A 24694-nucleotide genomic window follows, 5' to 3' on the forward strand; every position below is an offset into this window, starting at 1 on the left:
ATGAGCCATTCTTCAGGCACTCAGACCCCAGCAGATGTGCTGGCTTATATCTGCAGGTCACAAGTAGATTGAGATTCTGTTTCCACACCACAGAACTCAGGAAGTAAGTAGCCTGGTATGAGTAAGTCTCCAACATCTTTGAGCTTGGTGGATGAAGGGAACTGTCAGGTTAGAAATGTGGCATTTCCAAAACAAACAAATGGGAATTGGAGGAAGTGCAAGTGAAAGAATGGGTCAAGAGATAGGAGAATGGAAAGCAATTCCTCAGAAGCCTAAACAGGAGAATGGGAAGGAATGCCTCAGAAGCCTAAACAGGAGAATGGGAAGGAATGCCTCAGGAGCCAAAAGAAGACAAAAACTCAAGGAAAACATGTTAAGTAAGGGAAGACATTCCTGGTGCAACCTCCTTTTAAAAACATAATAAACATATACTGAAATAGACCATAGCCCATCCTTCAGTTTTCAACCAGATAAGAATGGCATGTTTCAAAAACTAATTTTTTCTTCCATCTGTGCTTTCTAAAGTGGAAACACTTTCAATGACCCACACTGAGTCACACCCTCAGTAGCAAACCCAATTTGCTTCCTTTTTTCTTTTTTTTTCCCCCCAAAACTGGGGATCCAAAACCCACAGCCTTACACATGTTTGTAACTTGCTTCTGACACAGAGAATATGGCAGTGGTTATAGGCTAGCCTTCTCTTGATGAGGTTCTGTGAAATAGTAGAGATGAAGGGGTTTTACAGATGTAGTTAAATTGACCTTAAATTGATCAAAGGAAAGATTATCCTGGATCCATGGGACCTAAGTAAATGAGCACTTAAAAAAAAAAAAAAAACAGTTAAAGGCCAGAGACTAGAAGCAACAGACTGATTCTTCATTGCTCACTTTTAAAGGAAAAAAAATCCATAAATGCTACAGACACAAGGAAATAAATTCTGCTAATAACTCGAGAGACCTTAGAAGCTGATCCTTCCTTGGTTAGATCAGACAGGAACACAAATCAACCAATGTATTAATTTCAGCCTGAGATCATGAGCACAGATGTAGGCAAATCCATGATTGCATCTCTAACCTACAGAAACTGCAAAATACTCAAAACTATACTTAAAATAGAATCTAAAGCACATTTAAACAGCAATAAAAAACAGCATCAAAAGGGAAAGACCAGCAGGGCACCGGTTACTCACACCTATAATCCTAGCTATTCAGGAGGCTGAGATCTGAGGATTGGGATTCAAAGCCAGACTAGGCAGGAAAGTCCATGAGACTCTTATTTCCAATTAACCACCAGAAAACCAGAAATGGAGCTGTGTCTCAAGTAGTAGAGCACTCACCTTGAGCTGAAGAGCTGAGAGACAGCACCCAGGCCCAGAGTTCAAGCCCCATTACCAACCAGAGAGAGAGAGAGAGAAAGAGAAAGAGAAAACAGAGAGAAGGAGAGAGAGAGAGAGACCAACTTGCAGTCAAACTGCCTTGTACTGATAAGCAAGAAGAAATGTATCTAGAGCTCAAATTCTTTTTTGGACCTTTCTATGCCACATGTGGCCAAGTTTACTCATGTGAGATATTCCCAATACTTAAACTAAAGTAACCCCTGACTCTCCCCCCAGCCCAATCCGTGATCCTTCCCTGGAGGACAACCACCATGTCACGAAGGAGTTTCAGTATTTTCTTGCCCAAAGAAATCTGCCTCAATACACCAGTCAATGTTGAACCTAGTCAGCTTGATCACCACCAGCGTCAAGCAATACTAACAATCTATAGTTAAAAGGCCAGGAATTCAAGACAAGGCTTTCGATCCCAAAGTCATATGACTACTGGTCCTTCCTTCAACCTTAATGTGGGTAGGGAAAAATCACCAAATAAGCTCTAAAACAAGGTCTTACAAATCTGATATGAGGAAGCATTGTTTCATTTCCATTATGACATGGAGATCTAAACACAGTCAAAGGCTGCCAGGCTAGTTAGCTAAGGTCCCATTCTATAATAGCATGTTCTCCATGCTCTATACAAAATTATACCCTGATGTTGTATTTCCATGCCACTGTGCCCAGAAAGTGGTTAGACAGTAAAAACACTAGCATGGAGAAAAGAGTTAAGCAGGTCAACATTTAGGGAAAAAAGAAGAATGGGAGAAAGGAATGATGGTCTCCTTATCAGAGGATTTTTGTTTTCCTATCAACTCCAATTTAAACTTTGACATGGGAGAAACAGAAAATTTCCACTGTTGAGAAAAATCAAAGAGAACAATCTTTTCCTTCCTCACCTCTTCCTTTCTTGGTTCCTTTGCCTTGCACTTTTAACTTGAACTTTTACTCTTAAAATACTAAAGGCAGTAATGTAGCAAGGAAGAAATGCCAGCCATGAAATGACAAATCCTGGGTTAGGATGTGGGATGCCATGAATACTGAATTATCTCTAGCAAGTCACATTGTCTCTCTGACATTCAATTTGATCATCTCTAAATTCAGCAAAATAATACTTGTACTAACACACTTATAGTTTCTCAAAACTTGTAAGAGATTATATGTCTGTGAAGGTATGTTAGTATATATAAGCCAAATATGATATGAATGTGGTTTCATTTTGATATGTATGGCTTTCTTTCCTAAACTGGCAAAGATAGATATATAATTTTGGTGATAATGGGGATTAAGCTCAGGGCCACAAACTCCACCACTTGTGCTATACTTTTAGTCCTTTTGCTCTTTGTTTTTCCAATAGGGTCTCACATTTTTACCTAGGCCAATCTATGATCCTCCTACTTCTGCCTCTTAAGTAACTAGGATTAAGGGCATGTACCATGCCCCGTCTAGATATAAAACTTTAAAAATGACTGTGGATTTTTACTTTATTTATAAAATAAAGGACAAATCTCAAATTTATAGCTGGAATAAAATCATATGTAACAATTATGACTTAAGTGCTTAGTGCATGGCCTTGTGATGAGGGGTCATAAACTTTCTTGTTTCATTTTTCACATAAAATAAGATTTAATATTATCTCTATTCACCAGTTGAAGAATCTGGAGTTGCAGATAAGTAAGCAAGAGGTGGTGAATCTAGGACACAAAATCAAGCAGCTTGATCCATGGGTCACTTGAATATTTCTCTCTGGGGTTGAAACTCAAAGAAACAGGAGGAATCAGGTGTGATCTGGGTACACAAATTGTCTTTACTGCTATAAAATACTGTCCCTGGAAAGCTAGGAGACCTAGTGTGGAAGGCTCACCTACCTTCCACACAGATGCAGATGCCACAGATTCAAATCATGGGCATGCCTCTAAGGAAGCATGCAGAGGAAAAGATGCACCCTGTGGTCCTGAACCAAAGAAGTCCTATAGGAATTGCAACACATTGATTGACTTACAAACTACATGTGGGATACAGCCTGGAACTTTGAATGTCAACACAAAGGCTCAGAAATGGCCCTTGGAAGTGTTTGCTGCTTGGTGGTGACTAGGTAGAAAAAAGGCCCTGGGCAAAGGGGAAGGAAACTAGACAGCCAGAACCAAGAAATAAACAAAAACAGGAACTAGAGAGCAAGAGGAATCAATAGGCCTAAAGAAAATAAAACTGAAGTAAGCCAGCATGATCACCAGGCTCTGGTTCCTGAACTATTCTCCAATGCTAAAACAGTAAATTCAGAGGAGCACTGACAGGTATCTTAAATTTCAAGGAAAGTGACATGACATTTGTCTGATACCCTCTGAACTACTAGCTTGAGGTAACTCACAACTTCAACATTTGATGGCATTACATTTCTTCTATGACATCATGTCTTTACAAGATGATGTCAGCTGTAATTTTAAAAAGTATTATGGCAACTATAGAACAGGAATTGTAGATAATGGAGTCAGATCTGAATCCAAATCTTATGGTGCTGTACATTACCCAGTGGGCACACTGAATCAGACAAAAACCTATTTTGAATTTATGTGATTCTGCTTCATTTTACAAAATTGCAATTCACTGATTAACACTGATACAGTTAATCAACTTAATCTAACTGTTTAACAAATGAAACTGAGAAGTCCAATTTCTTGTCAACCAGGGACACTAAAAGATTATTGAGATAATAACAACCCTGAACTGGAGATCATAGGAACATTAATTGGGGGTTTAGTTGTGTAGGTAAGATAAGAAGTAAAGGCTCTTAGAAGTGAGCTGCATATCTACCTTCAGAGTCCCAAGATCCTCTGACACAGAACATCTAGTCAAAGAGCTCTGTGCCAGTGGTCCTAGCAGTGAGACTGCTCCTACCCTTCTAAACTGTTTCTATTTAAGATATACTGAAGATTTACCCAGGTAATGAATAAGTCAAGGACATGGGGCTTCAGCAGAGCAATATGACCATTTGATTAAAAAAAAACAACAAGTTACACATTATGTAGTTCACAATAGCATCTACCAAGTACCAACATACTTGACATCTCGTACAATAATCTTTCTTAATCTTTTGATATCTTGCTGTTCCTGCTCTGCCTCTCATTTTACAGACAAGGAAACTGAAATTTGGAACAACTGAATGAATCCATTGCCCATGTTGACTTCATTGGTATGCAGTAGTATCAGGATTCAAATCCAGGAAATACACAGTTAACCAATCACTGCACTGTACTGTTCAGCTGTCCTGCTGTTGGGTTTCTAATGAAATAAATATAGACCTTTACATGGTAGAAAGTACTTCAAAGTAGTATATATATTTAAACATGACCAATTGCCTTCCTATTATTTATTCTTAGCTTCTAAATCCCAAAGGAGTGTCCATCACTTTTTGTGGGTTTTCTAGTCTTTAATATCATGATTAAAAATAATGTAAATGGTTTCAGTATAGCACCATTGAGATACTGACATGAATGCAATAAACTATGCATTCTCTGTGCTAAAGAGAACAAGCTTACAAAAGAACATTGAGCAATTAAGTAACCAAATTCACAATGCCACTTTATTAGACATGTATCTCAATGTTATTTCTAATTAAAAAAAAACAAGAGATGACTATAATTATACTACAGATACACTAAACCTTGTGTAAAAATATCAGGCTTCCAAGGGGTGATGAACAGCATAATAAAATGCTTCTTGCTATTTTTGAAATACCACACTATAAAATTGCATACTGTGATGATCTCAAATTGTAACTATTAGCCCAAATAACTAGAGAGGAACAGTATATTCACTTTAATATTCTGGCTTAGCTACAAAAATAAGCTTCTAAATTATATTCAATTTTCTTGCTTTTCCTTTTTCTGTCCAGAGTCAATATGAAATTACTTGAGTAATTTTTTAAAAAGTGATAGATACTAAGATATGGTTCAGTAGTTGGGGAATAAATGTGATGTGATAGATAGGTACTCAAACATTACCTGTAGCTCAATGCCCAAGTCAAAAACTAAGATTATCAAATTTGCCTATTCTATCACTGCCCAGCTATCCTCTCTAAATTCCCAGACAACTTCCCCTGATCTCCTTTTATGGTGCCTTTGTCACTTCTTACCTTTCATTAATCATTAGTCATTCACATGTGATACCTTTCCTAGGTAGGGTTATAATTTGCTTCATAAATTATATCTGCCATAGCCTTACTTCCATTCAGCCTCATAGTTTCTTACATTTGTAAATGAAGAAGCTTTATACATTTTCGTATTTATTTTCCACACACAGAAGAGGCAATATATGTCACTTGAACTGAACTGATAGACATAATTGCAATGTTCTTCACAGCACTAAGTAGAAAAGAACCAGATCTGACGGGGGCTGGTGGCCCACACCTGTAATCCTAGCTACTCAGGAGGCTGAGATCTGCAGTTGGAAAGCAACTTGAGAAGGAAAGTCCATGAGATTCTTATTTCTAATCACCAAAAAGCTGGAAGTAGAGTGTTAAATCAAGCAGTAGAGCACTAGCCTTGAGCAAAAAAGCTTAGGGACAGTGCCCAGGCCCTCAGTTCAAGCTTTAGAACCAGCACACACACACACACACACACACACACACACACACACACACCAAAAAATAGGAGGAGGAGGAGAAGGAGGAGGAGGAGGAGGAGGAAGAAAAGAACCAGATCCAGCAGGTGGCACCTCAGAATACAACTCTTCTCTTGACGTTTACATATACAGTACATTACATATACATGTGTATATATACATATGTAATAGTCCATCTATCTGAAGATAGCTCGACTTCTCTATATATGTGCACATTCATACACATTATAACACATCTGAACATATAAACATCCTTGTGAAAGGGGGATAAAATTGTTTCTTGCATCCAGGATGTCTGAGCAGATGGCTTTATGTAAAACACCACAACATTCATCATTGCCTAGCTACTCATCATTGCATAGACCATGCAAGCCTGACACTGGAAGTGGTGTGAACACTGAAATCCTGATAGTTTCATACTAACATTGAGTTACTAGGATTCTACATTCCTTAGTTAAATGAATGATGGATGGAATAAAGATATGAATATACTGAATCTCTAATATAGAACCTTCAGACAGTAGGAAAATGCCACTCATATACAGTCCTATGAAAGAAGCTAGATGGCCGCAAGGATTGACCATCCTAGATAACAGTTGTAACCACTAATTGTAGCTGGCAATAGGTGGTACTTTAACATATGCAAGGGCTAGGAAGGCATGGAAGGTAGGAGAAGGTCACATTTGCCTCAACACATACTAGTGAGCATCCTTAGCATTTTCACAATCATCTCATTTAGGAGAAAGTGCATTCCCCAATTATAGATGGAAACAGGCAGATTGAATACATTGCCTAAGGTCGCATAGCTAAAGTATTAGCATCATTTGGATGTTTAAACTTACCCAGAACATTTGAGTTCAAATCCCTAATGCTCTAGGTTTCCTGTTCTCAAGAGGAAAAGGAGCTGGGCACCAGTGGCTCACACTTATTATCCTACCTACTCAGGAGGCTGAGATCTGAATATCACAGTTCAAAGACAGCCCAGGCAGGAAACTCCATGAGAGGAAAAAGAAGAGGAGAAGGAAGAGGAGGAGGAGGAGGAGGAGAAGGAGGAGGAGGAGAGAAGGAGGTAGAGGAGGAGGAAAAGGAGGAGGAGGAGGAGGAGGAGGAGGAGGAGGAGGAGGAGGAGGAGGAAGAGGAGGAAGAGGAAGAGGAGGAGAAAGAGGAAGAAGAAGAGGAAGAAGAGGAAGAAGAGGAAGAAGAAGAAGAAGGAGAAGGAGAAGGAGAAGGAGGAGAAATGGGGCAATATTTCTTAACTATCTATGAGCAAGTAAATGGTTTTCTTTTCCCTGAAAACATGCAATTATTAACAGGTTAATGAAAAATAAACATTTTTGCCCCACCTCTTCTGTTGGAAGAAATAGAGGGTTTCTCTTGAGAACTGTACTGCTGCTAGTTCTCCAATTTGGGCAGGCCTAGGAAATGCCAGGCAAGGTAGGAATGGCAGCTGACCGAGCTTTATTCACAAGTTCTCCTGTTACAGACTGAGCAACAGCAGCACACAGATAATGGCACAACAGCCCAGTGTCCTCTGGCCCCTTGCAGCATAGACTCATAGACTCTGTACCAGCAGCACCCTTGTTCTGTCTACAGATTCACATTCTATCCACCAGTAGCCTGATTAGCCATGGTGTGTCTCTGTGACTGAGGTATGAATGCTGGGGTACCAATATGAAGATGCTAGACAGATCTGGATGGAAGCTCTGAATTCAGTCTGCTTAGCAAGCATCCCAGGTGATTCAGATGGTGGTGGTCCTTGGATCATACTTGGATCACATTGGACTGATGGGAGTGTAGGCCTTCATGATTCAGAGAAGGAAGTGGCCTTAGAAGTCAAGTGGACTGCCCAAAGCCACACCAACCAGTAAACAGAGAATCTGGAACTAGAGTACAGTTAATAACCTTGCATTCTATATCACATTTCTTACTTATCATTCCAAACATATTTCTTTGTTAATTTGGGTCACTGTCCCCTAAGCAACAGCTGTAAAAGCATTCACAAGTTTCCATTTGCATGGTGCTTCCTATAAAAAGAACTTTCACATTCATTATTATGTATAATCCTCAAACTATTTTCTGTATTTATTACCGAAGGGACTGATGTTCTGGCAGTTTATAATTGTTCCCAAATATACTCTATTTGGGACATAATACCACTTAATTAGCTATGATGATTAGTAAAGCATTTCAACTTTTTAGAAATTCTTAACACTAAAAATATTAACCCAGGGAGAGCTCAAATTGGTAGGAAAGAAAATGAAAATGAAATGTCCTTAAAGTCTAATGAAAACAAATTAATCCCAGAAGAGGTAAAGTCTGATTTAGTACATTGCATATATATATATATATATATATATATATATATATATATATATATGGACATGTTAGAATGAAAATCCCTTGTACAATTCTTTATGCTAATAAAAAATATGCCACTATCTCAATAAAGTACCTGGGAACAAAATTACATATACCATTATCATTAAAATTATAAATGAGTAATGACAAGGAACACACTGAACACAGGACTGCAGCAAATTATTTACTAAAATATTATAGGCAGACCAATGCATACAAATGCGAATGTCTTTCCTATTCTTTTTTCTAATCTTAATATTATTTTAAAATTATGAACGCTTTGGTGGTAGACTTATTCCTTGTTAAAAGGTAGAATTTATTCAGATGAAACTAAAATATTAAGAAATTTTATTACAGATTTAAACCAATCTTACCATCTTACTCCATTAATATAGCAATACATATTACTGCTAGCCTTATTAATCAGATTTGCTCCTTACAGCATTTTCATCCACTCTAAATAAAATTACTTTCATGTATGAGTGACTCTAAATACTCTAGAATATATGCGCAGGGCCTTAGAACTTGTGTTTTTAATTAAAACATCTTCATTTCTCCCCTAAAATATTAGAAATTGCAAAATCAAATAAAGCTAATGCTTTAATATCTAACACACACACAATACACACACACATACATAAACACTTGTAAAAGAATGTCTAAATACAGACTCTCCTGGTTTTATTCAGAAATTCACTGATTATAGCTCCTCAATTTATAGCCTGGCTTTTTCTTTGGAACTGAGCCACTGTATAAAAGAACAGTGCTGAACACCAAGTGGTCAGCCAAGTTAGCAGAGTCATGTCTTCAGTATAAAGCAATGAGTCACTGAGGGCTACATAGATGGTTCTAAACTTTTCACTTCACCAGGTCCTTTAAGGCTAGGTTCCTACACAGCTTTTTCCTCTCTCCCAAGAGAAAGAAAAATAACTTCGGCAAATGGATTCATGCCTGCCACATGAAGAGAGGCCTTCTCTTCTCAAGTATAGAAATGTGCCCATGCAGAATGAACTCATGGAAAACCCTGCTTAAAATGCAATGTGCCTTGTGTCAATAAAAGTCTACTTCAGCAGGATAAATAGGTAAAACCATGAATTTCCAAGCTCCCAACGCCAGATTAAATCCCACTTCTTCAAAAAAGACCCTGTCATTGCTGGGTCACTCTTTTAGACCTTCATATTTGTTTTGGATCATTACAATAAATCCTCTATTGGTAGAGGAGACCTGCCAGGGTTTCAGTGAAGCTATGACCACATTCAGTCTAGACACTATCATCTTCACTCAAATACATGATTTAAAAGTTGCTTCTCAGAGGCACAAAGCTATAATTTAGACCTGAAAATATCAAACGTACAAACACAAGAAAAAAATAAATATGCCTATATGGGGGGGGGGGGCGGGGGGACTAAACTGTACTAAAATGCTTTTGTCAAGGGGTATGACAAAGAATATGTAGAAGAAGAAAAGTTTTAACCTAGATACTTATAATATTACCTATTCCTAGACAAGCATAGTTTGGGAGAAACAAATGTAAGATTCTATAAACTGGATATGACCCTTTATCTCCAGAGTAAAGGGAAATCCCAATGGACTTAATAATCTCTCTAGGACAAAGTGAAAGATTATAAGAAGAAAAACTATGTAACAGTTGATTCCTTTTTAACATGCTTCATTTCTCAGCCAATGACGTATGTGCATCTTAGAGTCGCCAAATAAAATACAGTATCACCAGATACATATGAATAAATAACAAATACTATTTTTTTTAGTATATCATATGTTTTGACTAACGATAAACTGCATACACTAGAGTAGTCTCACAAGATTATATTGCCTGGTGATGTCATGGCTGCCTTAGTTTAAATGTTCTCTGTTTGCATAATGATGAAGCAGTCTAACGTATCACAACATGCCAGAACACATACCCACTGCTTAACAACACATGACTGTAGAATGTCTTCACAATTACGTGTAGGGTGCTGAGTTTGGCAATTTTTTATATATGCTAGGAGATACATATATATATATATATGTGTGTGTATGTATATATATGTGTGTGTATATATATGTATATGTATTTGTATATACACACATATATCTATGCTCATTCACATTTTGTCCATCTATATCAGAGACTAAGAAAAGATGCTTAGAATCCAGGAACTGGTGGCCCATGCCACCATCTCAGGAAACTGAGATCTGAGGATTGCAGTTCAAAGCAAGCCAGGACAGGAAGTCTATGAGATTTCTTATATCCAATTAAGCACTAAAAAGCTGGAAATACAGAACAGTGGTGGAGTGTTAATCTTGAGCAAAAAAGCTACACAAGAATGTGAGACCCTGAGTTGAAGCTCTAGCACCAACACAAATAAGTAAATAAATGAATAAAGTGTAAAGAAATGATTTCAAAAGTCCAAAGAATGTAAATCTCAAGACTAGAATCATTTCTAGATACAACAGCTGGCTTTGTATTCTGTTGCTATAACAATAACAAGAAAAATCAACCACAGACATTCTTACAAGACTATTATAGACTGAAAGATAATATAGAAAATCACATTCCAATTATACTTTAGAAGTGAGTGTCATCTTTTTCTGGTCATGATCTTTCAGGTCCGGAAACACACACATGTCACTCTAGACTCCTTATTTTTTCATAAGATACTAGTTTACACATATACAAAGCCATCCTATTCCTTATGTTAGTAACCATTCCAAATCCATTTACCTCATGACTAATTTTATGATGCTAATCATTACTGATAGTCAACTTTTAAAAAATAAGGTATTATGCCAGTGGGAAAATATAGGCAAAATAATTAATAAATAGCATGTGAAAATTAAAGAAGATGCCCTTTTTACCCCCAGGAATGTAGATAGGATTTGTATACCTACTAGAAATTGTTATCATATGTAACTACATAAATAACTTCAGTATAAAAAAGTGATTGAATATTTCACTACATTCAATATATAAAGACTATCTAGCAAATAATTCCTTTGCCTGGGTACATTTGGCTAACCCCTATCCATTATTCAACATGTAATTCCAATATCACTTTTACCTTCAAATACTGTATATTCACCTGTAGAGTTAGTAGATCAAAACTGCCCTGTCCTATAGTCTAATAGGACTTTTCCTACATAGAACAGGTTCAACAAGTGAAGTCTGGGCAATGCTATAATAAGGACATAGCTTCATGAAAGCATAGGACATTTCAGAATGAAATTTACTGCTTACTATTAGAGCCTGTGGCTAGACCACAACACTACTTTTGTATTACATCACAGATACTGCAAAAATAAAGCCCAACCAGGATACACAATAGTGGATCTGGTGACAAAAAGAAAAAAAAAAAAAAGGGTAGAGAGCTTCAGGGTAAGACCTGATAGTCGTAAGGCCTGGTTCCCTTCTGTAGGTGTTCTCAGTAAGCCAGATACTGAGCTACCTACTTTACATAAATTAATTCATCTAATACTCATAACCACTTGATGAGAAAGGTCTTGCTCTTCTTATTTTATTATTTCTGAAACTGAGTTTCACAAAGGTTGAAGTCGTTTTTTTCCCCAGGGCCATGGTTGTGAGGAGACCTGTCTACCTGGTTATCTAACTCCAAACCTAAGACCTCAGCATCTCGTAGGCAATGCTTATCCCCAGTACACCCCCATCTCCAAATTAAAGAGTCTCCACATCATTTATTCCCTTTAAAAACAAGCACAAGTATTCAGAGTCTCATTTGAACAAGGTCTGAATCACTTTTAATATATCTAAAATAAGAAAGAGCCTCATGTCCTGGGGCCCTCTGTCCATACCTCAAAAGGAACTCTGTTAGGTTCATGTGGTTTTCTGGATTTTGTTTCTGTTAAATGCTTCTTCTGAGGAAAAATATTTGAATGAGGATGGGTAACCAGAGGGTATACAGAACTGGTGTTTGAAAGTTGTTTTCTCTTTTGACCTGAGCTTGGGGTTTGGGGTCTGGGCAGAACTGTGGGAGCTTTGCAGGGTGTCTCTTCTGACGACTATACACAGTGCCAAGCCAGACCACTGGCTGGCCAAACAATCAAGGCTGTCATGAATATTCTCTCAGGTTCTTCCTCAAAGAAGCCTTCATAGGGACACCATGGGGACCCAAGGAGACTTGAGGTAGCTTGAACTCGTTTTCAGAGCAACAGGATGTGTAACTTGGTTACCTGTGGCCAGGGAATAAGAGACATTGTGTTCACTCTCTTCCCCTAGCAACAAGACCAACTGGGAGGTTTTCTTTTCCTGCCACAGAGCACTTCACAGAAAAAAAGGCCCCAAATGTCACTTCTTTTGAGACAATCTCTGATAAACGCATCCAGCCCCTTGAGTGAAACAGTGTTTGTACAAGTGAACAAGTGAGCAAAGCACCATTTATAGAAAGGAAATATTGCCTTTTGCTTTTACTTCATTTCCACTTCTAAGTTTTCTATTAGTAAACTCTGCATGGTTGGTACATAGTAGTTACTCTCCTAACTCTCTATTGATAGAATAGATACTGTCTATTTATAGAATAACTATAACATCAACTATCTTGTAAATCAAATTGGCTAACTTCCTCTTAGAGATAGAGACACAGAGAAATCAATGCAGAAAGTAACTTGACCAGAATCGTTCGAAAGCGCGGAAAACACACACACACACACACACACACACACACACACACACACACACACACACACACACACACACACACACACACACACACACACACACACACACACACACACACACACACAATAAAGGCCAAATTTAATTTTGGAAAAGAACCAGCTAAATAAAGACATTAATACCGGGCTGGGAAGTTGGCTCAGTGGTAGAGCGCTTGCATGCATGAGGCCCTGGGTTCGATTCCTCAGCACCACATAAGCAAAAAGAAAAAAGCCGGAAGTGGCGCTGTGGCTCAAGTGGTAGAGCGCTAGCCTTGAGCTGAAGAGCTGAGGGACAGCGCTCAGGCCCAGAGTTCAGGCCTCAGACCCCCCCACCCCCCAAAAAAAAGACATTAATACCACATTGTTATTAAGAAAGCTACCATGCTGCTAATATGTATAAAAGCTATGCAATATGGAAACAACTCAGTGTCAATTGCATTTTGTCAAAGCTTCCTTTTCAGAGATTACCAGCTGGTTATACGTAATCAAACTCAAAAAGACCCTTTGTATGGGATCCAGTTACCTTTATAGCCACAATGTTTACCATAAGCCTGGCTAGCCAAATAAATCCATGTTGGTATTTAGAAGAAAGAAAGTTATGGAAAGTGTGGATGGAAATAAATAGGAGGGAAGCCTTGGAGCAGTAAAAATAGAACCTTAGTGACAGTCAGGAAACCCCTGGGTCCTGGTTTAGATCATGAGCTAACTCAAGACATAAGTTTCTCAGCTAACTTGGGAACTTTAGTCTCTTGTAACATGAAGAAATAAAAGTGATTTTTCGGGGCTGGAAAGGTGGCTCAGTGGTAGAGTGCTTGCCTTGCATGCATGAGGCCCTGGGTTCGATTCCTCAGCACCACATAAGCAAAAAGAAAAAAGCCGGAAGTGGCACTGTGGCTCAAGTGGTAGAGCGTTAGCCTTGAGCTGAAGAGCTGAGGGACAGCGCCCAGGCCCAGAGTTCAGGCCCCATGATCAGACCCTCCCCCTCCCCCCAAAAAAGTGATTTTTCTTTCTTTATTTTTGGTGCCAGTACTGGTGATTGAACTCAGGATATGAGTGCTGTTGCTTAGCATTTTTACTCAAGGCTGGTGCTCCATTACTTAAGCTATACCTCTTCTTCTGGCTAATTGTTAGCTAATTGGAGATAAAAGTTGCACAGACTTTTCTGTCCTGGCTGACTTTAAACTTTGATCCTTAGATATCAGCCTCTTGAGCAGCTAGGATAACTGGCATGAGCCACCCAACTTATTTGCCTTTTTACCCCTTAGCACGTAACTAGTACTGCTAGTGTACCTGCTGAATTACACTGAAAACAGAAGCACCAGACGATCAATGTCATGGTCAAAGGACATGGTCTATAAGATTCCTACAGCTGCATCCAAGTTCTGGCACTTACAACAAGAATGACAAGAATGCTCAGGCTAGGCACCAATAACTCATGCCTGTAATCCTAGCTACTTGGGAGGCTGAAATCTGAGGACTGAGGTTCAAAGCCAGCCCGGGGAAGGAAAGCCATGAGACTCTTATCTCCATTTAGCCACCAAAAAGCCAGAAATGGAGCTGTGGCTCAAGTGGTAGGCCACAGGTTTGAGCAAAAAAGCTAAGGGACAGTGAGCCCCAATATTAGCACATAGCACGCATGTGAGCGCCCCCCCCCACAAAATCATCTTTATAGACACATAACTTACCCTATCATAATGCAAGGACTTAAATATAAAATGAGGAAAATGCAAGTGTCTTTGGTTCAAGGTACAGATACACAAATGGTGCCAAATACCTACTCTGGCATGAGAACAGGGGTAATAAAGTATAATTTAGCTCTGGTGGTGACCATTTCTAGGCCAAATCGATTAAAGTAGAAAAACAAGTGTCTCCCTCTTTTTCCTGAAAGGAAGAAGCCCCACCCAGATTGATTTTACTTCATGCCCATCCCAAGGCCCCAAAACAAAAACCACACGTTCATGAGGATTTTCTCTTTCCAAATTCTGGTTCTCTTCCAATGATCCCAACGAAACTGTCACCATCAAGAATAGAGCTGGAAAGAGAAAGAACTTACATCTCAAGGCAGCCTGTGGTCAAATAAGGAAGAGTGCCTTCACTGGTACAGACTCAACTGCGGAACAGATGCAAAAGGAATTCTTGGTAAAATGTCAAGTGGGGAGAAATCCAGCCTGGGGAAGGGTGATGTGACTTCACATGAGGACAATGAACTTTGAGTTAAGTACACCTTGAACAAAATATTCCCTCAGTGAGAAGCAAGTGGGTTGCTGGGACTGCAAATGCCCAACAATGGAAAAGGGCAACTGAAATGGGAGCCTTAGCATCACCAGAAACAAAAGAGACAAAGGAAGTCTCCCTTAAAGCTTTCTCTGCTCAAGGACACAAAGTGCAGGGAAAGACAGCATCAATGGGTTCGCAGACTTTCAGGTTAACAGCACACTTACTCTGCAAGCTTCATTTCAAAATAAAGCCTTTGTTGGTAGTTTTCCCACATGAACTGTGGAACTCCTAAGTCTGAGTTTGAATCCTTGCTCCTTATACTTACTGGACTATGTAGCCTTGGGCAAGTTACCTAGCCTCTCTGTGCCTCTGTTTTTACCACCTAGGAAATAAGGATAAGAAATCAAATTGGTACCTATGTGCCACAGGGTTGCTATTTGCGAATACAAATTTCTAAGGTAGGCTAACACTGGGCATGTGATAAATACTGCATAGGTAGTGAACAAGTGAAAATAATTATTAAGTACTCATTCAAAAGTAGCTTAACTACAAGCTTATGTTTACCAGTTGATATTGCCATCATAAACCTCAAATTTTTGTGGTATGTGTGGGGAGGGGGATACTGGGGTATGCACTCAGAGCCTGGGTGCTGTCCCTTAGCTTATTACACTCAAGGCTAGTGTTCTGCCACTGAAACCACAGCTTTACTTCCAGCTTTTAGGTGGTTAATTGGAGATAAGAGTCACAGACTTTCCTGCCCTGGCTGGCTTCAAACCACAATCCTCAGATCTCAGGCTCCTGAGAATCTAGGATTAGAGGCATGAGCCACTGGAACCCAACTAAGATGCTTTTATTTTTAAGTTGGCTCTTAGGAATTTAGCTGTTGACCAGCAAACTTTTCTCTTGGTCAAAAAGAGCACATTTAAAACCCATAGATCATTTAGACATAGTGAAAATCAAAACCAGAGGCTTTCTATACACAGTGATCAAGTTATAGTGAACCCCAGAATAAATGAAAGTGAAGCACTCTTGTTGACAGCACACATTGTAGCCAGTCATTTTCCAAGCTACTGTATTTTAATTAGCAGTCACAGAACATAAACCAGGCATAGTGGCTTATGCCTGTAATCTCAGAACTCAGCTAAAGCAGGATGATTGACAGGATGAAAGCCAGTCTGGACTAGATGATGAGACCCTATCTCAAAAAAAAAATTAAATTAAAGACATTCCAGAACTTCAGTAGAGCTCCAGAAATCCTAGCTAGAGCAACAAGGCAATAAAAAGATATAAAAGGAAATCACATAGGGAAAAAAGAAATTAAAGTATCTCTATTTCCTGATGACATGATTTTATATCTAAAGGATTCAAAAGACTCCTGGAGCTTGTTGATAAATCTGGCAAAGTATCAGGATACAAAATTAACCAATAAAAATTACTAGCCTTTCTGTATGACAACAATGCACAAGCAGAGAGGGAAATCAGGAAAACACCTCCATTAGCAGTAGCCTCAAGAAAATTGGGGAATAAACTTAATCAAAGAGGCAAAAGACCTTTATAGCAAAAACTATAAAAATTTGAAGAACAAAATCAAACATGCCAACAGGAATGGAAAAATCTTCCATATCCATGAATAGGAAAAATTAACATTGTAAAAATGGCCATAACTAACAAAAAGTAGCTATGAATTTAATGCAATCCCATCAAAATCCCAATGAAATTTTTTACTTAGAGAAACGGTCAAAAAATTCACATGGCAAAACAAAAGACCTTGAATAGCCAAGGCAATTCTATTTAAAAAAAGTAATGATTGTTGTATCACAATCCCAGACCTCAAGCTCTACCGCAGAGGTATGGTATCAAAAACATCTTGGAACTCGTACAAAAATAGACCTGAAGATCAATGCAACAGACTAGAAGACCTGGAAATAAAACCATGTACTTACAGTTATTTGATATTTGGTGCAGAAACCAAAGATATACAGTGAATAAAAGATAGCCTCTTCAATAATTGGTGTTGGGAAAACTGAGCATCCATATGCAGAAAACTAAAAGTAGATCTTTTTTTGTCACCATACACAAATATCAACTCAAAGTGAATCAAAGACTTCAACATCAGACCAGATCTTTTAAACTACTACAAGGAGCAGGAGAAACTTTAGAATAGGCAGAAACTTTTTGAAAAAGAGTCCCAGGGGTATGGCAGAGAGAGGACTTGATAAATAGGATTACAGCAAATTAAAATGTTTCTGCACAGAAAAAGGACATAGTTACTAAACTAGAAAGATAAGCCAACAGACTGGGAGAAGATCTTTACCATCCATACATCAAACAAAGGCCTAATAATCAAAATATACAAGGATCTCAAGAAACTAACCTCTCCCAAAGCTAATAAACCAATCCTAAATGGGAGAGACTTCTTAGAAGAAGAGGTAGGAATGGCAAAGAAACACATGAAGAAATACTTATCATCCCTGTCTATAGAGGAAATGCAAATCAAAACAACTCTGAGATTACACCTCACCCAAGTTAGACTGGCCAACTAACCTTATTGCACTGTTGAGAATATAAACCATTCTGGACAGCAGTCTGGAGGTTCTTCAAAACACTAAATATAGATCTTAACTCTGACTCAGCCATACCACTCCTGGACATCTACCCAGAACATCACAAGCCAGGGTATCATAAAGACACTGGTACAGCTATGTTCACTGCTGCACTATTGATAATAGCTAAGTTGTAGAAACAGCCCAGATGCCCTACAATAGATGAGTGGATGAAAAAAAATGAGGTACCTATACAAATGTAATTTTACACAGCCATTAGACAGAATAATATTATGTCATTTGCAGGGAAATGAATGGACCTAGAACAAGTCATGTTAAGTGAGGTAAGCCAAGCTCAGAGATACAAACAGCGTATTTTCTCTCATATGTGGAAGCTAGATCTAAAATACACTGCAACATAATAAATTACACAGCTCTCTATGCATTCATACACAGTAAAACCAAAGGAAGACACTTAGGAGAAGATCAGAAACATACAATGCCTTTGTGCATCTGATCATACAAAATAATATTTATTCAAATGAACTCCAGGAAATGGAAACAGGAAGATTTTTTTCTTTTTTCTATTTTGTTTTCTTTTCTTTATGTCTTGTTTGTCTGTCTTTGGGAGTATAAAGGAAGGCACAGAAATGGAGGAACAAAGGGTAAACAAATGCAGCAAAGGTTCTAACTGGACACTATATTGAAAATGAACTACACAGCTTGTGGATGAGATGGGATGGAAAAATTGGTAGAAAGCTAGGGAAGGGGTGACCTTGTCCAAAAGGAACTGTATTTTTTGCCTGACTTAGGTAACTATAACCCATCCATTTTTAGCCTTTCCAAATAAAAATAAGGGAAAAAATAAACCATGGAACCTAATAGAAGTGTAGTAAGGTTTGGCTCCCTACCAACCAAATAAATTATCATTTACCGCAATTAATTTGCTGTGGCTCACTCTAGCATCCCATTCTGAAGGCTCAGAAATTTGTTTTTTCCTCCACTTTCATTCAGTCAATAATTATTCATTGAGCACCTACTTTGTGCCTGACAACAGTTATAGGCATGTAGAGAAAACAGAAAAGAAAGCACTATAACCCCTGCCTGCCTGCCCTCAGCAAACTGACACCCTAGGAGACAGATTCGATCTTAGAAAACAAATGTGCCCAAGCCAGAATGAAAAATAAATAAATAATAAAATAAAAGTCAATAGACTATAATGAGATGTGCTTTGGATAGACCACAACTCACTTCTCTGAGATCAAACCATCCCTCCCTTATAGTCATGTATGTAGAGGCACAGACAATTCACACAGGCCATACACTGCAAGTATAGTATTCAGCCTCCTGTTGACAAATATCTGGCATTCAGAACTGAATTCTCTAAGCTAATCTTTCCAAATATCCTATCATATATACCCATTCTCTGATCCTTACTGCTTTTCTCAAAAAGTGCATTTATTTAATTTCTTCTTTCTCTACTACAATCACATCCTTCACCTATCTATCATCTTGGAGTTCTCTGTGTTCTATGACTATAGAAATTATGATATTTATTCTGCAGAAAGGCAACGGTATTAATCTTTGTGATGTTTGCTTGCTGAAATCTCTGAAAGCAACACTATTTCTGCTAGATTCAAGTGTGAGGTTTGGAGTTATGGCAGGGAAAGGGATAGTTAGAGAAGGTATACACTGAAATTGTAGCTCAATAAAATCTCAAAATAATTGGCTCAACTTGCAAAACAACCCATGAAGCACAAAAGTTAATTGTATATGAATCATTAAGTATAGTGTATGATGAAAGGTACTAATATTGTACAAAGGTCAAACATAAAACAACAGCCTGGCAGGTTCATAGTCCAGGCTTAGTAGTCATTTACTGAAAGTAGTTCCATAAAGGAGAAACAGTTCTTGAAGTTATACTAGCAAAAAGCACACACATCTGAACAGTGCCAAGTGACATTTAGAGATCATCAGCAAATCAACAGCTGCATATACACAATAAAACCTCATGTTATTTTGTTTTATACAAAAATAGCACCCGTGGTAATTAAGATGTGCTTTCTCTACATCATGGAAAATATATGTTTGGGGAGTATAGAAAAGTTTACTGTCTCCTTGATAATTAATGTACAAGGAGTCAGACTCTTATGGCTCATGCCTATAATCCTAGCTACTCAGGAGACTGAGATTTGAGGATCCTCATTTGAAGCTAATTGAAACAGGAAAGCCTGTGACTCTTATCTCCAATTAACCACCCAAAAGCCAGAAGTAGAACTGTAACTCAAGGGATAGAGCACCAGCCTCGAGTGACAAAGCTGAGATAGTGCCCAAACCCTGAGTTTAAGCCTAACTACTAGCACCACACACACACACACACACACACACACACACACACACGAAAAATATCCTTGTACTCCCACTATGCTTTGTTGAGTAGTATAAGATCATCTCATGACTGAGGGGATGGGGTCACCAGTAGCAAAATTGCCTAATTGATCAATAAATAAGAAAAAAATAAATGTCATATATAGAAGCTAAATCTAAAATATCCAGAGATATGATAAAATATACAGGACTCTAGGCATTCACACATAGTGCAACCAAAGGAGGGTACTCTTAGGAGAGGAACACAGAGGCCTAATGCCTATGTGCATCTGATCATATAAAATAATATTGAAATAAACTCCAGGAAGTGAAACAGAGAGAATGAAAGAGAGAGAGAGAGAAAGTCCTGGATCTCATACTTGAAGGTCTACAAGCAAGTCACCTCAATACAGCCAGAGATGATTTCCAATGTGTCTCTGCCCTAAGCAAAACAGAATGGGGTCAATGCACCAACCACAATGTTAATTTATTTAATGATAGTTAGAGTTCTGTCTCCTTTTAGGGTACACAGAAGACATATCCCAAATTACATTCCTCTGTTCTGCTTTATGAAGAACAAAATTACAAGAATTTTCCACTGAATATCTGTAGGAAAAGATGAAATAATTAGGTTTCTGCTATTCTTGCTTTGTTTTGTGCGATACTAGGATTGAACCACAAAGATGCTAGGCAAGCACTCTACTACTGAACAACATCCTCAGTCTCTAAAAGGTTCTGTTTAAAAACTTAAACATACGTCAGCTGTTGGTGGCTCACGTCTGTAAATCCTAGGTATTCAGGAGGCTGACATCTGAGGATGAAGGTTTGAAGCCAACCCAGGTAGACAAACCTGAGAGACTCTTATCTGAAATTAACCCACAAAAAGTCAAAAGTGGAGGTGTGGCTCAAATAGCAGAACATCAGCTTTGAGTGAAAAATCTGAGAGTACAAGGCCTAGAGTTTAAGCCTCAGTACTGGCAGAAAAAGAAGAAAAGGAGAGGAAAGGAAAATAAAGGCAAGGCAAGGCAAGGAAGAAGATAAACTATAAATCTCAATATATCTATGGAGAAAATGAAATTCAAGTCAATAATGATTTAAACCAATTTTCCACTAAAGAAATATTCTATGTCTATTCTTTGGGTGAATGTATTTCCACAGGCCAGTCAGAACCTAGAACTTACTCATCTTCTTTAACTATTTTGTACATACATAAGTATATGAATATATTATTTCCAATCACTACCAAGAATTTTTTCATCCAGCAAAAATAATTTAAATTTACATTTGCTTTAAATTTAAAGGCAAAAGTTATTAGAGTCTATAAAAACAATAAAATCTTGGTCTTCCCCTCAAAATCAGAACTGATTTCTGTTACTACAGAGAGAAAATTAATTCTAAAAGAGAATTTTTGTGAAGACTAGTAGCACAGAATATCACTAATTCACAATTTGTTACATAAATCTATATAATACCTTTATATACTTGCCTCCAGTATAGTAACAATTATAAAATACAAAGACTAACTTAGAAATAGACTGCAATGAAATAACCATAATAAAAGAATACTTATAGTATACAAAGCATCTTCTATTTAGCTGAGCACTGGTAGCTCACCTGGGTAATCCCAGTTCCTCAGAAGATGAGATCCAGAAGACTGAAATTTATAGGTTACATAAAAGTTTGCTTGGGCTGGGAAGGTGGCTCAGTGGTAGAGCACTTGCCTTGCATGCATGAGGCCCTGAGTTCTATTCCTGAGCACCACATAAGCAAAAATTAAAAAGCTGGAAATGGCACTGTGGCTCAAGTGGTAGAGCGCTAGCCTTGAGTTGAAGAGCTGAGGAAGAGTGTCCAGGCCCAGAGTTCAGGCCCCACAATCGGACCCCCCCCCAAAAAAAAAAAAAGTTTGCTAGACTACATTTCAAAATATAAGCAGCAAAAAAGCAGGGCCTAGAGGCTTGGCTCAGATGATAGAGAACCAACAAAAATTATATATATATATATATATTATATCATATATATACTAAGTATATATATGATATAATATATGATATATATATTATATCATATATATACTTAGTATATATATGATATAATCATACATTGTATTAGAATATAAGCTTATATATATGATTATTGATTTCAAAGCTAACAGAGAAGTTAGCTTAAAACCATGGTCAATACTGAAAAAAAGATGAAGTCACACACTCCTTACATATATTAGGAAACCTTTCCAAAGCTAAATGAATTTGATGGGTTTTTGGTGTTTTCTTTCTCCTGTTTTCCCAACCATAGTAGTACTGGGATGGAGCCCTGGGCCTTACATATTATAGTGTTTCCCATTTTAGAGAGTCATCTTCAATCACGCCTTTCATATGGCCATCATGAAAGACCACTATTTAGCTGATTCTGTAATAGTAGAGTTGGTAAGCTGAATTTTCCACTTGCCTTTCATATGAAGTTTCCTTATCCCCTCTACATTCTGCATAGAGATGTAGTAAATATTCATATTGATGCTTACCACTATCATGCAATAAGACACTGACAGAGTCCGTATAGTAAGGTACATTGGGACACGAAACTCACCAAGCACAATGACCACAGTCTTCAGAAGACTCATCATGGTATCCCGATTGCGTCGTGGTCCAGAGCTATGCCGAGACATTCTCATAGTCCTCTGACGAACATAGCCAAAGATGTGAGCATAGAGAACCACCATTACCACAAAGGTCACCAAGTTGAAAATGGCCCAGAAAACTAAGTATGAGTCACTGTATAGGGGTGCCATGTTTGAACAATTTTCAATATCACAGATACAGTTCCAGCCCACACTGGGAATGGCCCCCATCACAATGGCCATAGTCCAGATGACCACAATGACCACCACCACCCGCCGGTTGCTCATCCGTGTGTGCAACTGCATGCGGAAGACCGTAATATGCCTCTCGATTGCAATAGCCAGTAAATTGGCCACAGATGCTGTCAGGCTGGTGTCAATGAGGCCCTGACGGAGAAGCCATGTGCTAACAGTCAATCTCCGAGTATTGGGTCCTGTGTTGAACATTAGGTAGAAGTAGGCTAACCCAGCAAAGAAGTCTGCAGCAGCCAGATTAGCCATTAAGTAATAAATAGGAAAGTGGAAGCGACGGTTGACGTAGATTGCCACCATGACCAGAAGGTTGGCCAGCATGATAAAGATACAGACGGTGATTCCAAGGCCCATCACCAGCTTACTGACTGTGTTCCATTCTGTGGCAAGATACTTCCCACTCCGGTTGTAAAAGAAAGCAATGGACTCATTGTAGAAGCACTGTGGGTCATTCATGGCTGTGAACTAGAAGAGAAAGGAGGAAAGATGGTGAAAAATAGTTTAAAAAGAGAAACCACATAGCCAACTTTTTGCATAATAATACTCTATAATTATACTAACCTAAGTTTTCTAACAGTGCTCAAGATTAAAGACACTTGGTGATATATAAATGCCAAGGTCTCTGCTTGGTGGCTGCATGTCATTGAAGTCTACTAGAAAAAGCCACACGGCCCAGAAACCTTGCTTAAAATACATGAGACAGACAAAAATTTTACAGAAACTTGCAATTGGATTATTTAACAGAATAAAATTTATTTGGACCTGTTATTTAGGGAATCTGTAAACACACATTGTTTATCGATCGGATATCATTGTCCTATTCTGCACTCTTACGCTCACATAATACGCTCAATCTGTGACAGATGATTTGTACTCATCAGTGCTAACATTTCAAAGAGGTCAGAATGCATTGAAAGCTCCTTGGCCAAAGCCAGCATTTGCTGTTGAACATTCCTGTGGTCAGCGCAGCCTACCCCCACAGCTCCTCAACTCCAGAATAGCATCCATCAACCAACCCATGACTTTTTCTTTGAGGAGGACCTAATATAACCTCCAAAGGACAGTTGATACTTGACACTGCTCACAGAAGTAAAATATATTTAGATGAGATGAGATATATTCTTTTCAACATGGAGTACATCCTTCCTAACACAGTTACCTATTTTTCAATGATTAGAATATATTTGCTTATCATTTATACTAATACTTGAATCCGAAAAGGATTGAGGCATATAAGACAATAAAAACAAAAGTAGAAAATAAAAAGTCACAAAGAAGAAACTAGACAATTAACATCTCACAATTAACATCTTTCTGAAACTAAGTTTGTGAGGCTTCTAAAATTAGAAAAAACTTCTTGAAGGCAGTTCATATTCTTTTTATCTTGTCATGCTTCTAATACACTACTTAATAAATATGACAGATTTAAGCACTATTTTTTAATATTCTACTGAATTTCCATAGGCTGTATACAAATTTTAACAAATACTAGAAATTCCAAAAAGTATGAAATACTGAAGTGTTAGTGTTCTAACATGTCTGGATATTGAAGTCTCCTTCCTTATCTAGACTATAACAGCTCTTAGATCACAATATTAACATTACATACTGTTTGCTGTATAAAAACTTACCTCTTAATTTTTCTGTTTATTAAACAACTAGTACATCTCTTGCCATCTT

The 24694-nt window shown here is 38.1% G+C and overlaps 1 protein-coding gene across 9 annotated transcripts in view; it reads right to left on the reverse strand.

Annotated features, from left to right (window-relative positions):
• Positions 1 to 24694, reverse strand: part of Lpar1 (lysophosphatidic acid receptor 1) — a 282752-nt gene that overhangs the window by 29258 nt on the left and 228800 nt on the right. For all 9 annotated transcript variants that reach the window (XM_042695753.1, XM_042695744.1, XM_042695778.1 and 6 more), the window contains one exon: positions 22732 to 23479. In XM_042695753.1, coding sequence (XP_042551687.1) covers positions 22732 to 23479 — 748 coding nt within the window. The remainder of the gene's footprint in view (positions 1 to 22731; positions 23480 to 24694) is intronic.

This window comes from Dipodomys spectabilis, unplaced genomic scaffold, assembly GCF_019054845.1.
Source record: "Dipodomys spectabilis isolate Male_0828 unplaced genomic scaffold, ASM1905484v1 ptg000006l, whole genome shotgun sequence".
NCBI lineage: Eukaryota > Metazoa > Chordata > Mammalia > Rodentia > Heteromyidae > Dipodomys > Dipodomys spectabilis.